Raw genomic sequence first — 15,061 nt, forward strand, 5'->3', positions numbered from 1 at the left:
GAATAAGAAAGTGAATCAGAAGAAGAAGAAGCAGGTTTGGTGGTTCGGGAAAAACACGGTGGACTGAAAAGCGAAAGGAAATGGAGAAAGGACTTATGAACGGCAAAATCACTTTCAAATCACTGCCAGATGGTTAGGTCAACAGGATAAAAGTTATCTGCAGGTACTGTCGACATGAAATGCGTTACCATCGAAGTACGTCGAGTCTCAAATATCATATGCAAGCCAAACACATGGCAGATGCAAAGAGCCCACTGCTGCCCCCCCCCCCCCCCCCGCCAAAAGCAGACATTACCATGTTGTGATCCCATTTAGGGCGAGGTGATATTTTTTGAGCCTTTTATTTTCCTGCATGATTTGAAGTGTTGAATAAACATTTTCATAAAGCAAGCATATTTGCCTAACCCTAACCCTTTCTCATGTTGTTAAAAGTATTAAGAACATGAAAAAATACATTAAGGTACATTTAGAACAGAAAAAAAATTGCCCAAAAAATTGCGATTAATATGCAATTACAGTGTTTCCTCTACATTCATTTAGAAGTGGCGGCCCGCCGCTCCTTCAAATTTCCTTTTTTTTTTTTTTTTTTCGCAAATACACCACCACCGCATCATATCTCCACCTTCACAGCAGAGTCCTGCACTGGGTCGGGTGTCGCGAGTGCTGAGATAAACTAGATAACTATCTTGCTCAGTATCTACTCTTTGGAGTAGATTCCCCCCGCCCTCCCCCAATAACTTACCGCTGCCATCGACGTTTATTACTCGCGAGAGCGTGGCCTTGAAAGTGACATCACGGCAAGCACCCAGGCACCAGGTCGGAGAGTCAGAGGAGGGTCATCTTGAAAATAGGGCAAAGACTCACCGGAGAAAAGGTAAACTCATAGCTTAAGAAAACTTATAATAGATTTTATAAGTTCAATAGACATTCGCAAAATATTGATGGCCAGCTAAGGTTACGTAACATATCGGTAGCTTAATTAACTGGGCCCGATGCCAACTCAACTCAGTGTCGCTAACGTGAGTAAACTAATTGATAGCATTAAGCGAATATATACACGCCATGATGTAACTGCCGACTGCATTTTCAGATGAGCTTGTTCAAATATTTCTCAAAACCCAGAAAAATTCATTGTTCTGAGCCTGGGTGCAAACTTTGCCACTGATTCTACAGCCCCATCAAGAAATTATTATTTATTGCTTTATTGTTTATTTTATTTTATTGTTGTATTTTTGTTATTATTTTTTATTTTTACATTCAGCCTTTAAAAAGCCCTCTTCCATGCCAGCCATTCATTGAAAAGGGGAATGCTGGGCATAAAAGTAAAATCTGCAGTCAAGTATGATTTGTTTACGCCGCCACGGCTCCCCGGAGAGCCTGCCCCCGCTGCTGAAAAAAATCCTAGAGGAAACACTGTTATTGATTTATAAATGAATTGATAGGTGGCTTATTTTTGGCATATTGATTTTTTTTTTTGGCCTTGATACCCCATGAAAAAATATCATCGCACGGCCACCGGACAGCGTAGTGAGCTTGTCTTGAATTACAGCCACCTGAGTGCACAGTAGTCACTCACAGTAACTTCAGTGAGTCCGCGGTTCGCGCAGGTGGAGTCTCATCATCACGATGATCTCACGTGAAAGCCTCTCATACAGCAGCAGCGTCTCAAAACAGAAGAACAAAACTTACAGCACAGCGAGCGAGCTCAGCCGGTTTTGACATGATACGTAACTGACATATGTGGTAGGATTTAGTCCGGTAAAGTTGGAAATATATTCACAGATTCGAACTTCCCGGATCAATAACTCATAAGTGAAACCTTGTTAAAACACAAACGACGGCTCTTTCCTACCGTAGTACGGAAAAAATTCACCTCACTCTAACCCTACTTAAAAAAACTGTTTTGTAATGTAACATTAACTTGATATTGGTATCTAAAAAAGGTTTTATACATAATCCATGTCTTATTATAAATTAGGATGTTATGGTATCAGTCTGAAAGGTAAATCAACAAATTTTACTCAGTGGCCTTTGTGCCCCTGACAAAAAAAAAAAAAGTGAAGGCCAAATGGACTTGCCCCTAAAATGACGAAATTCCCACCCACATGTCATATTTGGCTTTGATTTTGACTGAACATTTGCTCTCACTTTGCATAAAAATATTGGGATATATATATCGTATATCGATATTCAGCCTAAATATATCGGGATATGACGATTAGTCCATATCGCCCAGCCCTAACTGTCAGCCATACAAATTGTTCTGAATTAGGTACTACTCAACGTAAAGCTGTGAAGTTCATGTTTCATCCCAGAAAAATGAACCCACCAGACTAAGTATGAGAAAATAACCTGTTTGGACTACACTCAGGGTTCGTACACATTTTCCAAGGTCAAATTCAAGCACTTTTCAAGCACTTTTAAGGGTCATTTTTAAGATTTTCCAGCACCTTATTGCTGGGGTGAAATACGTATCTAAAGAAATATATATACTTGTGATTTTTTTCTTCACTTTTTATCACAGTTATGTACATTATATTATGCTGTAAACATCTAAAATTATATTTTATAATAGCAAAAACTTCAGAAATGAATTATCCAGTCTGATCCCAATTTTGTGAAAGACACAGAGTTATAATGTCAAGCACTTTAAAGCACTTAAACTAAAATCCAAGCACTTTTCAGACCTTGAAAACACAACATTGAAATTCAAGCACTTTCAAGGATTTCAAGCACCCGTACGAACCCTGTACACTGTCATCCATACAAATGAATCTGAATTAGGTACTACTCAACATAAAGCTGTGTGTGTATGTGTCTGTGAATATGTGTGTGTGTGTGTGTCTGTATGTTCTTGCATGATGTGACATGCATGATGATTGAATTACTCCCATTTTGTGCATGAATATGTATATTTAATCATTTACCATATATGATTTAACTCATTGCATGACCCTCACTAACACTAACCCTCACCATAACTGAACAGACAATTTCTCATTCTAATAAAATCATCACTGTGCTACAACAGCCGTCATTCTCCATCTACCTTCCAATTTCTGTCTTACAACAAATTATTCAAAACTTAACATGTTTGTTTAAACATACTAAGGGTTTGTGTTTAACACCAATGCAACAGCATAACCATGATGGATAACAAATTCATACTTATTACAATAATCGACCATACATACCCTTTTATTATCCTCAAAACAGAAATCTAACCAGATTTAGCCTTCAAAACACTTTCAAATATCATCCTGTTGCATTAATGTTTTTGCTTTTTCCCAATGGCTAAAAAAGCAAAAAGGCACCGGTAGTGGTACTTTCACATTAGTGGAATGGGGTTCAACTCCCTACAGTGTCCTTGATAAAAGCCAAAATATATGAAAACACAATAGTTATCAATCTACACATTTCACAACAAATGTCCCTGACGTCCCACCTTGAAATACAACCTCATTTGGCCATCCATGAAAAAGCTACTTAACCTTGCACTTTTCTATAGCAATACATACTTTCTACGGGCACTGCACTAATACACACATACATATATATATATATATATATATATATATATATATATATATATATATATATATATATATATATATATATATATATATATATATATACATATATAATATATACATATATACATATATATATATATATATATATATATATATATATATATATATATATATATATATATATATATATATATATATATATATATATATATATATATATATATATATATATATATATATACATATATACATATACACACACACACTAGGGCTGCACGATTCTGGAAAAAATGTGAATCACGATTTTTTTGCTTAGAATTGAGATCACGATTCTCTGGCACGATTTTTTTCACAAAATGTTTATTGCACTGATGAACTTGAACAAAACAAAAAAAAAACATTGTAGTATGGCAGAGGCATACTACTATGCCTGTGCCAAAGCAATGTTTTTTTTTGTTTTGTTAGTTCTATCATTGGATGATAAATGATTTTTACAAAAGTAAAAAAAAAATTAGTCTCCAAGATGAGAGGGCATCCTCTAATACCTCATGTTGTACAGTGTTTATTGGGGCCGTAGCTTTGGCTAGGTGATATGTGATAGCTGCTGTGATCGGCTTTCTAAAACGGAGGCATAATATTCTTCCTTTTCCAAAAGCCGCCTCAGAGGTGACGTGACGTGAAGCCCGAAGTTGGGCTGCAAACAGTTGACAACATATTTGTCTTCAAAATAAGAGCTTTACATTGCACCCCATTGGAGTTTAGAACTGGGTTCTTAGCGGGGGGCTTTTAATTTGAAAGTAGCGACCGTTTCTAGCTTGTCGCTACAACAACAAGCTAGCAGTCGAGGCGGAAATAAGTGTACCGTCCGAGGCAGCAAATCGGCGGACCAAAACAGACCCCCAATTTGCCGCCCTCTGTCTAAAACCGCGGACCTAGCCGTCAATAGGACGGGCAGATTGGCGGCTTGCTGCCTTGTCTAAAAGCGGCTTCTCACACTCCTTCCAAACACTCAACTGCAGGTGGGCTTCCGCCACTGAATCACGTGTTGTAAAGACGCTTTACCACAGGTTGAGGGAGGAGGCAGCGGCCGTGCTGCGTTTGGGGGCGCTTCAAAAAATCCGGGAGGAAAGTAGGAGCATTTGTTTGTGATTCGGCTCGAGATATAAAATGCTTCAGAATCGCTGTGTGTAGAAATGAGATCACGTGTATGTGTGAATCGAGATCGCGATTTTTTAACGATTTTTTGTGCAGCCCTAAATATATATATATATATATATATATATATATATATATATATATACATATACATATATATATATTATATATATATTATATATATATATATATATATATATATTTATATATATATATATATATATATATATATATATATATATATATATATATATATATACATATACACACAGTATATATATATACATATATATACACTTTCAGAGTTTCAGAATCTAAGACATGAGACAAAATAATGTAGAAGTTGACATTGCTGCTTGAACATATGTTAACCTCTTGAGCATTAGAGAACTTTTTTACCCTAATTTTCTTCATTATATATTTCATGGAAACAGATTCTGTTTCCATAAGAAGTCAGTGGGCCACATGACATGGGTAATGACAAAAAAATCATAATTCCTGCATATTAATATTTATATAAAATAGAGGAACACTACAGTACAATCAGGGCTGTAAACTAACTTTTTGGCTCACCTGCCAAGGCGTCCGGTAGATGAAAGAATCTACCGGCCAAGTAAATTTTTTACCCGCCAAATAATAAATTGCCTCTTTTTGTTGCATATACATCTGTTTCAGTACTTTTCATGGAGATAACAGTATTATATACCAATACATGCTTAGAAAAGAGGCTAAAGTATTATTTAGAAATACATTTTAATATTATTAATAAAATTTCATAACATTGCAAATTGAAAACTTGAACAGTGCAAAACTTTGACAAAGGAAACACTTATTAATTAACTTTCAGGCTCTGTAATAGACCTGTCAGTGGCGACTGTACCATAATAATATTTACACTGGATTTGATAGACCCATGGTTTTACACGTTTTGTGACGTGACAACTGTTCTCATATTAAGCCACTTGATTATCAAACTGAAACCTAACTGAAGGAAGTCGTTAAGAAATTATGCGCAACTTAAGTACAACTTCCCTCAGCTCATGAGTTAGAGGTGTCGTCATTGCTGCGCTCGAATCACAGTCACTGCGCCCAGAGGTGTAGCAAGCTTTTCAAAAGTGCGGGGGATAGATGTGGTGGTGTTTTTTTAAAACAATTTTGGGTCGGGGGGTGATGATAAATGACACTTAAATATTAAATCTGTGTCTATACTAACCCCACCCTGACACGTAAATGTGACATCTGCCTTGATTCGTTTAATTATAATATAATATAATATTTGTAATAGAAGCCTACTGCAACTGTACTTTTTTCTTTTACCATTAAATGTTATTTTATACATTATCATATTTTATAATGTTCTGTCATGGACTATGTCACTTCACTGCTAACAGAAAAGAGAGCTGCTCACTGCCAGTTGCAGCTTCTTATCTTGATCTGCAGTCTTTGTTAATTTTTTGTTATGATTGTTATTATTAGTACTTAGATTATCAAAAATCACAGTTACATGTCAGGATGTGGTTATTATAGACAGATTCAATATTTAACTGTCATATGTCATCACAGTAACAGTGTTACATACATTAGCAGCTGTAAACACATAAACACATTATACAACACATCATGTGGTTTGGTGTCGACCTGTTTACTGAACGTATCAGGACTAATCAACGTTTATGATCATCAGAGAACGTTACAGACATTTTGGTTCCTCTCCGTTTCCAGAGAATTCACAGAGAAGCTGGCGAAGTTTGTGACATTTTCATCCCAGATTTTTGTGAGGAGGGAATTAAACGCCTGTCCCAAATAAACACCTGGTCTGTTAAGTGGTTGAGACAAATAAACGCCCGGCTGTTATTTGGTATTTTATGGCAGATCCCGCCTCATCAGCACGAGCTGAACAATAAATCTAACACAGCAAGAGAGGCGGGACTTAAGGCAGAACAGCCAATCATCAGCCAGTCAGTCCCAAAGCCGGTGTCATGTTTGAAGCAGCAACAGGAGAGGGAGGGGGAGAGGAGGCAGCTGCAGCGAGCGCAGATACAGAGCGGCCAGAGAAAGTGACTCCGGCCGCAGTAAGGCGTTTGTGCAAAACTGCAGAAAAACTGCAGAAAAAGTGTGGGTGTTGAACCCTCTCACCGGGAAAAGTGTGGGCGTTAAAACACACACATCCCCCACGGGTGCGACGCCCCTGACTGCGCCAAACTTTTAAAGAGCGGTGACGCGCACGCTACGTTGCTTCTGAGGGGAACTATTTTCTACAGCGGTGACGTCGGGGGAGCTACTTCAGTGCGACACACAACAAATAGCCGGTTTAGCACTAATGTTTGCTACCGTCATAATTTATCACTTTACAGCTACAACAATGTTTTGCTATATCATGCATAATGTATTGCAAGAGCACGACCATCAGGACAAACATTTACCCGCCCCGTGGCATGAATCCCTCCAAAATTAAGTCGCCAGGGGAATATTTTAGTCGCATTTGGCGAGTGGCGACCGCTAGTTTACAGCCCTGAGTACAATATAAATAGGAGTGTCATTCGTCCAGTTTACTAATGCAATCTGCTGCTGGCTTGTAGTCATTGAGTCACAGGACATGGAAGATATTGAAAACACTGCAATTATTTTGTATCAATATATTTATGCTAAGTAATTTGATGACGGTCCCTAAATCAGTCTCCAGCTATTCAGCGCAAGGCTCTGAAGGTGAGCTGACCGTCCTTCTGCTGCCAACACTAGGTGAACCTCAGTAAAGGACCCGAGTGAATATCCACCGAATACCCAACCTGAAACTAACTTCACCCCGGTGCAATGAGTCGCCTGTTGCAGCCTTTGAATAGGATGACGAGGATTTTAGTCACTCAACTTAAACGGTGACTTGTAGAAATAATACAAATAGCAGTAATGACAATAATAATCGATTTCAAGTAGGGCTGTGAAACTTAACACGTTAATAACGCGTTAACGCAACATCCTCTTAACGCCGTTAATTTTATTAACGCTCTGTATCAAAAAAAAAGTAACCCACATTGTTTGATATACGGCCGTCGATGGTACCTGTAGTCTTGATCCAGAGGGTGGCAGAAGAATAAGAAAGGGAATCAGAAGAAGAAGAAGCAGGGTTGGCCAACCCTGGTTGACTGAAAAGCGAAAGGAAATGGAGAAAGTACTTACGAACGGCAAATTCACTTTCAAAACACTGCCAGATGGTTCGGCTGATAGGACAAAAGTTATCTGCACGTACTGTTGACATGAAATGAGTTACCATTGAAGTACGTTGAGTCTCAGATCTTATTTGCAAGCCAAACACATGGCAGATGCAGGGAGTGCACCGCCCCCCCCCCCTCGCCAAAAGCAGACATCATCATGTTTTGAGCTCATTTAGGGTGAGGTGATATTTTTTGAGCGGTTTATTTTCCTGCATGATTTGAAGTGTTGAATAAATATTTTCATAAAGCAAGCATATTTGCCTCACCCCAACCCTTTCTTATGTTGTTAAAAGTATTAAGAACATGAAAAAAACACATTAAGGTACATTTAGAACAGAAAAAAATGCGCCAAAAAAAATTCGATTAATTTGCTATTAATCGCGAGTTAACTATGGACAAAATGCGATTAATCGCAATTTTAAAAATTAATCGTTTGACAGCCCTAATTTGAGGATAACATAGGGTGTAGTGCTTTCACTGTGTGCAACTTAAATTCGCCATTCACCCGTGATATTTATCCGACAAAAATCATGTCTTTTTTTTTTTTCCTTTTCTTTTTGCGGCCACAGAATGCATATAGGCGAAACACTGGCACATCAGATAACCTTCAGCAACGATTGCAGGCTTGTTGGTGGAGCTCTGCTTTCAATGAAGTTCCGTCGTGACAAATGAATGGACTTGCGGAGTGACATGTAGACATCAATCAGAGCAGGCACAAAAAACGCTGACAGCGGTGGCCTGTCATTATTGCGCAACTTGATACATTTTCAAATGTTGAAGTGTGGACAGCGAGGGACAAATTTGAAACGCAATCAGTAGATCTGCTGTAGCTGTAAACTGTGTCTGTTTTACTGTTTGGCATTTATGTTGAAAGTTATATAGCAAAGTCGGCAAATTTCAGCAGAATGCCACACATTCGGCCCCCAAACAAAAAAAAACAAACAAAAAAAATATTTGCATGATTTACAGAGCCTCATTTTCTGGCCGGAAAAGCCGGATTTATCCGGAATAATCACACCCCTGGTAGTGTATTCAATTGAATTTAAGTTGGAAAGGATTTGCAAATCATTGTATTCTGTTTTTATTTACGTTTTACAAAATGTCCCAACTTCATTGGAATTGGGGTTTGTACATACACTGAACAAAAATATAAATGTAACACTTCTGTTTTTGCTCCCATTTTTCATGAGCTGAAATCAAAGATATACACAAAAGAACCATTTCTCTCAAATATTGTTCACAAATCTGCCTAAATCTGTGTGAGTGAGCACTTCTCCTTTGCCGAGATAATCCATCCCACCTCACAGGTGTGGCATATCAAGATGCTGATTAGACAGCATGATTATTGCACAGGTGTGCCTTAGGCTGGCCACAATAAAAGGCCAATCTAAAATGTTCAGTTTTATCACACAGCACAATGCCACAGATGTCGCAAGTTTTGAGGGAGCGTGCAACTGGCATGCTGACTGCAGCAGCTGTTGCCCGTGAATTAAATGTAGGGCTGCACGATATTGGAGAAAACTGACATCGCGATTTTTTTTAACCCCACGATATATATAAAATGACAAAATACAGGAAATTCCATCAGATGACCTGAATAGCACTTTATTTTATGCTGCACTGCTGCTATCTTGTAGACCATTAACCTGCACTGATCTTACCTCTTTTTGACATACTGAGCTGTGTGGTACCGACGTAAATGGTCAAACAAATTGGTTGTATTACCTCTCGTTGTGGCAACAGATGCAAGGCACTGTTGACACAGAACACGTGTTTGGTCAATATCATCCTTCTTGTAGTCGAAATAATTCCAGATAACCGATGTTGCTTTTGTTGGTAATTTTTCAATGTTGTCACCAGCGACTCACTCCATGTGCAGGGGCGTGGTCTGCTTGGCCACACTGAATAAGAACTAATGTGATTTTGGATCGCTGCACATGCAGAGTCTGCATGCACAGTGTGTCAGGTACCCCTGAAATTAGATGAGTTCATTTGCCTCCTACATTGCAGGCCCTGCGATGGGACTATTGCGCACACGCACATCGCGATGACGATGCTCAAACGATATATCGTGCAGCTCTAATTGAATGTTCATTTCTCTACCATAAGCCGTCTCCAAAGGTGTTTCAGACAATTTGGCCATACATCCAACCTGCCTCACAACCGCAGACCACGTGTAACCACACTAGCCCAGGACCTCCACATCCAGCATGTTAACCTCCAAGATCGTCTGAGACCAGCCACCCAGACAGCTGCTGCAACAGTCGGTTTGCATAACCAAAGAATTTCTGCACAAACTGTTAGAAACCGTCTCAGGGAAGCTCATCTGCATGCTCGTCGTCCTCATCGGGGTCTCGACCTGACTGCAGTTTGTCGTCGTGTGGGTGAGCGGTTTGCTGCTGTCAACGTTGTGGATGGACAAACATTCCACAGGCCACAATCAACAACCTGATCAACTCTATGAGAAGGAGATGTGAGGCAAATGGTGGTCACACAAGATACTGACTGGTTTTCTGAGCCCCCCAGATCCCCCAAATAAAGCGAAACTGCAAATTTCAGAGTGGCCTTTCATTGTGGCCAGCCTAAGGCACACCTGTGCAATATTCATGCTGTCTAATCAATGATATGCCACACCTGTTAGGCGGGATGGATTATTTCGGCAAAGGAGAAGTGCTCACTAACACAGATTTAGACAGATTTGTGAACAATATGAGGGAAATGAATCTTTTGTGTATATAGAAAAAGTTTTAGATCTTTGAGTTCAGCTCATGAAAAGTGGGAGCAAAAACAAAAGTGTTGCATTTATATTTTTGTTCAGTGTATATCACATACAGATGGAGAAATACAGTCTTGGCCACTGTTCAAAACCAGACTCTCCTTCAGATACGCTCCAACCCAAGTATAATTACATCCAGCGATTGGGTTACTAATTTAGCTATTTTCTGAAATGACAGCTTTGGCGATACTTTCACCATTTCAGACAGAATACATGGCCACATAGCTAAACATTCATCCAACTAAAAGTAACGGTTATTAACCCCTATATGTATGTATGTATGTATGTATGTATGTACGTATTTGTTTAACATTTATTTTATCAGGTGATAATATTCCCTGTATCTTTGTCTCGTATGCATCAGGGCACACACCCTCATCGTGCATGTCCTGATGACAAATAAAACACAACCAGATAGAAAACCAGATGATCAGTGTCCACCATACTGTCAACATATTGTTCACACATAGACAAGACGCGCATGCGCTGTCATTTCTCTCAGCGCTGCTGAGCGCACAGCCATGTGGGCACAAAGCTGAGATACAACTATTAAATCACTGATTGTTTGAGTTACCTTATTATTTTGGAGAGGGAAAAAATGTGATTCCGGGTTTGTGATCGGAAATGGTCACATTAAAATGTTAAAGGGAACTTAGACTTATAATAATAAGCATTGAACTGTTAACCCGATTGAAAAAAGTTTAATTATGTTATGTATTTTGTTTGATTATTAGTATGCGTGTAATAAAACACTGATCATTAACGCCGAGATAGTAGAGCACCCTAGCGTTAACTTAACGTTGAGCTAACTGGGTTTTTTGTCCAAAATAGGACATGTCACTGTAAATGTTCATAGCTTTATGGTGCACACAGCAACGGACATTTAGAGTGAAAACCATTACTATGGCACTTACAGGGTCTGCGAAACTATACTCAGTTGTATAAAAATATAAGCGGGTGTCGTTTCAGGTAATGCTAGGTGTAGTGAGTTAACAAGGTACCTTTTTTCGACTGTCTGTTCACAGTTAAATTAGCGTTAGCTTTAAGGCTAACAACCACAAAGCAAACGACCTGATCTGAAAATGTACATTCCTGCCGGACAGTGTCCTATCCTTGCAGCTAATCAACTCCAGGTGTCTATATCGATCCGTGTATTCTTGACAAGTTTCTATTACATGTTGTTATATTGACAAAAGTACGTCATAATCTGTGTTTTTCTTTTTGCCTACCCGAAACTCCTCATTGTCCGCCATCTTGTTGTTCCGGTCATCCCGCCCAGCCTGACTACTTCCAGGTGACGCCCATAGGACGCCACAGCTGGCTGGCCAGCGGCTTCTACTTCTTCTTCAGTGTGTTTTACCAGCAGTATTCATCCTAAATGTTGCACTACTGCCACCTTTTGGAGTAATCTAACCTTGTACGCTATGGATATATGTACATAGACCTTTATTTTTTTCAAAGCTTTATTTAACTTTTCAAAATATTAAATACACATTCTCTCAAAGGGAACATAAAATGACATCTCGTCTCTCCATTACCAAAAATAAAATCTACAAGGCTTTGTTAAAAAAAATAAAACAAATCAAATACAATAAGGCAAAAACCAAAAACAAATAAATGCACGGTTACAAATCAAGGCATCCTCTCTAATAGAGATTCCTCTATGCCCGACACTCTGCACCACACAGCAGCCTAAATCAGCCCACAAATTCCTTCATATTCATCTGCCAGTAAACTCAAGGCATCAAAGTCAACTCATTTTTATAACACATCACTGAGGGTTATCTACCTTTCAAGTGTGTATGTGATATTTTCCTAAAACTGTAATTATATTGATTAGATCAGACATTTTTGGGGGGATATTTTCATTGTATACCAAAACTTGATCCTTATTAAAGGGTGTGATGTTATCTGTTTTATTTTCTAACCAGTCATACATGGATTGCCAAAACTGGGTCACTACCCGACATGAATAATATAGGTGCTTGATAGTTTCACTATCTGATTGACAGAAGCCACATGGCTCCACCTCGAAACAAAATCTTCTTTTTAATGTGTCTGCAGCTGGATAATAACCATTGATAATTTTGAAAATTCTAGTTCTTTTGCTTTTAGGGAGATTGGCCATTTCATATATTTAACATGCTTGTTTTAGATTTTTGCGTTGGTCTTGCTTGTTTTAATATTTATAGCTCTTGTAAGATCATGAAAAAGAATGTCTTTAAACTTGTTCCGTATAACTTCATTGCTGCATTTTTTATCTCCAATTTGGATTTGTCAAATTCGAATATCTGGTAAGATTATCCTTACTTCTGAATGTGAAAGTGTGTTTTGAATTTGCTGGATTAAGTGAGCTGGTATTGCAAGACATATTTTACAGTACTCTCTATAAGAGCACTGTATATCAATTTTTTCTTTGAAGGAATCAAGTTTCATGTTTGACCCTTGATTATCTATCGGGTCAGCTACAAATATTATTTTCTTGTCATACCAAGTTTGTGTGAGAGTTTTTTTCTATTTATTGTGATTGTTCTAGTATTCCATAAGGTGGAGCCATGCGGGCTAAAATTATGTGTAAATAACATTTTCCAGTAGTGTAATACTTGCTTATGAAATAGTAGAAACAGATAGTTTCACGGGAAATTCTTTACTTTCATACTCAACAAGAAATCTAAACCTATACAGATAGATAGAAACGCTTTTATCCAATTGATTCAAAGTCTAATGTATTTAATCTTCCCTTGCTTACATTTTTGATTAATTGTGACTTTTTTATATAATGTGTTTTGTTTCTCCATATAAAATTATATATAATTGAGTTGGCTTTCTTAATGTTTTGAGGAGCAACAAATAAGGACTGGCATGGATAAACCAGTTTTGAAATGCCCTCAGGACAGTATGTTTCTTCCAAAAACAGAGAGTTCTCTAGTTAGCCAATGATTTAGAGTTTTCTTCATAATCTCTAGTTTTTCATAAAAATTGTTACTTTCCCTTAATTTGTTATCTTTGATTATACTCAAACCCAAGTATTTCACTTTTTTTTCACAGGAATGGACTTTATATGGTCTTCATTGCAGGGGGACAGTGAGAGAAGTTCACATTTGTTCAAATTCAAACCCAAACCAGATGCTCTGGAGAATATGGAGATTACGTTTAAGGCTTTTTTCAATTATGGGTTTATCTCGTAGAAGAAATAATGTGTCATCCGCAAATTGACTGATTAGAAATTGATAGTCAAAAAAGGTAATCCCTTTAATTTCCAAATGATTATTAATCAAATATGCCAGTATTTGAGTACACAAAATGAAAAGTTTGGTTGATATGGGACACGCTTGTCTAATTCCTTGATGAATTTTTATTTTAGAGGTCATTCCTGGATTAAGAGAGATGTAACTTATTATGTCATTGTAGAACATTTTAATGATCGCACAGAATTTAATCCCAAACCCAAATTTTTGTGTTGATCAGAAATGTATGTTCTATGGAATCAAATGCTTTGAAAAAATCAATGAACAAAATAAAGCCTTCTGATTCAAAGAGAGATTGATAGTCTAGCATAACTAATATTACTCTGAAGTTGTTGTGAATATTTCTAATTTTAATGAAGGCAGACTGGTATTCATCCACTAATTCAGCCAAAACCTGTTTGAGTCAATAAGCGTGAAGAAGAGCTAGTATTTTATAATCATTGCAAAGCAGAGTTATTGGTCTCCAATTGTCAAGTTTCAGTAGATCTTTATTTGATATAGATAGTAGAGTTATCAACCCTGTTTTCATTGTTGGGGATAAGCATCCTTTTTCTATGCATTCAATGAAGGCATTATATAACAAGTTTTTGATGTCATTCCAAAAATGTTAGTAAAATTCTATTGTTATACATCAATTCCTGGCGAGTTTCCGTTTTTCATTTGCTTTATTGCAGTGTCGATTTCGGATTTACTTAACTTTTCTTCTAAAATATTTTTTTCCCTCTCATTTAATATTTTTATTTTGTCTTTGACCAGTCCAAAAAGGAATTCACACTTCATTTCTTGGAAATTCAATTTGTATAAATTATTGTAGAAAAGCCATATTTCCTCATTTAATGGTCTTCAATTATTAGATCAATTTTCTTCAGTTTACAAGTCTTCTTTTTACTTTGTTTGTGCTTTTCTAATCCAATTAAGTAAGCTGAATTTTGCTTCTCCATGTTCAAGCCACCTGGCTCTTGATCTTACATACGCCCCATTTGCTCTTTTTATAAGTAGAGTTCATCTAGCTGAAGTTGAAGGGCATGTACTTTAGCCTTTTCCTCCACTAAAGGTTCCGAGTTTCTATTGCTATCAAGTTTGAATTTGAACCATTCCTGTTTATTTAGGTCACTTCGATATAAGGCTTTAACCTGACTG

The 15,061-nt window shown here is 37.6% G+C and overlaps 1 protein-coding gene across 6 annotated transcripts in view; it reads right to left on the bottom strand.

Moving 5' to 3' along the window:
• The window catches only part of pias2 (protein inhibitor of activated STAT, 2), an 84,733-nt gene extending 72,724 nt beyond the window's left edge, over window positions 1–12,009 (bottom strand). For 2 of the 6 annotated variants that reach the window (XM_030416783.1, XM_030416781.1), the window contains exon 1: window positions 11,903–12,009. In XM_030416783.1, the coding sequence (XP_030272643.1) occupies window positions 11,903–11,943 (41 nt within the window). In that variant the 5' untranslated portion in view covers window positions 11,944–12,009. Of the gene's footprint in view, window positions 6–742; window positions 853–7,716; window positions 7,829–11,902 lie in introns of those variants that run through there. The other 4 variants (XM_030416782.1, XM_030416784.1, XM_030416786.1 and 1 more) reach the window with 4 other exon arrangements.
• Between the last annotated feature and the right edge of the window lie 3,052 nt (window positions 12,010–15,061).

The sequence above is a fragment of the Sparus aurata genome, chromosome 5, assembly GCF_900880675.1.
Source record: "Sparus aurata chromosome 5, fSpaAur1.1, whole genome shotgun sequence".
NCBI lineage: Eukaryota > Metazoa > Chordata > Actinopteri > Spariformes > Sparidae > Sparus > Sparus aurata.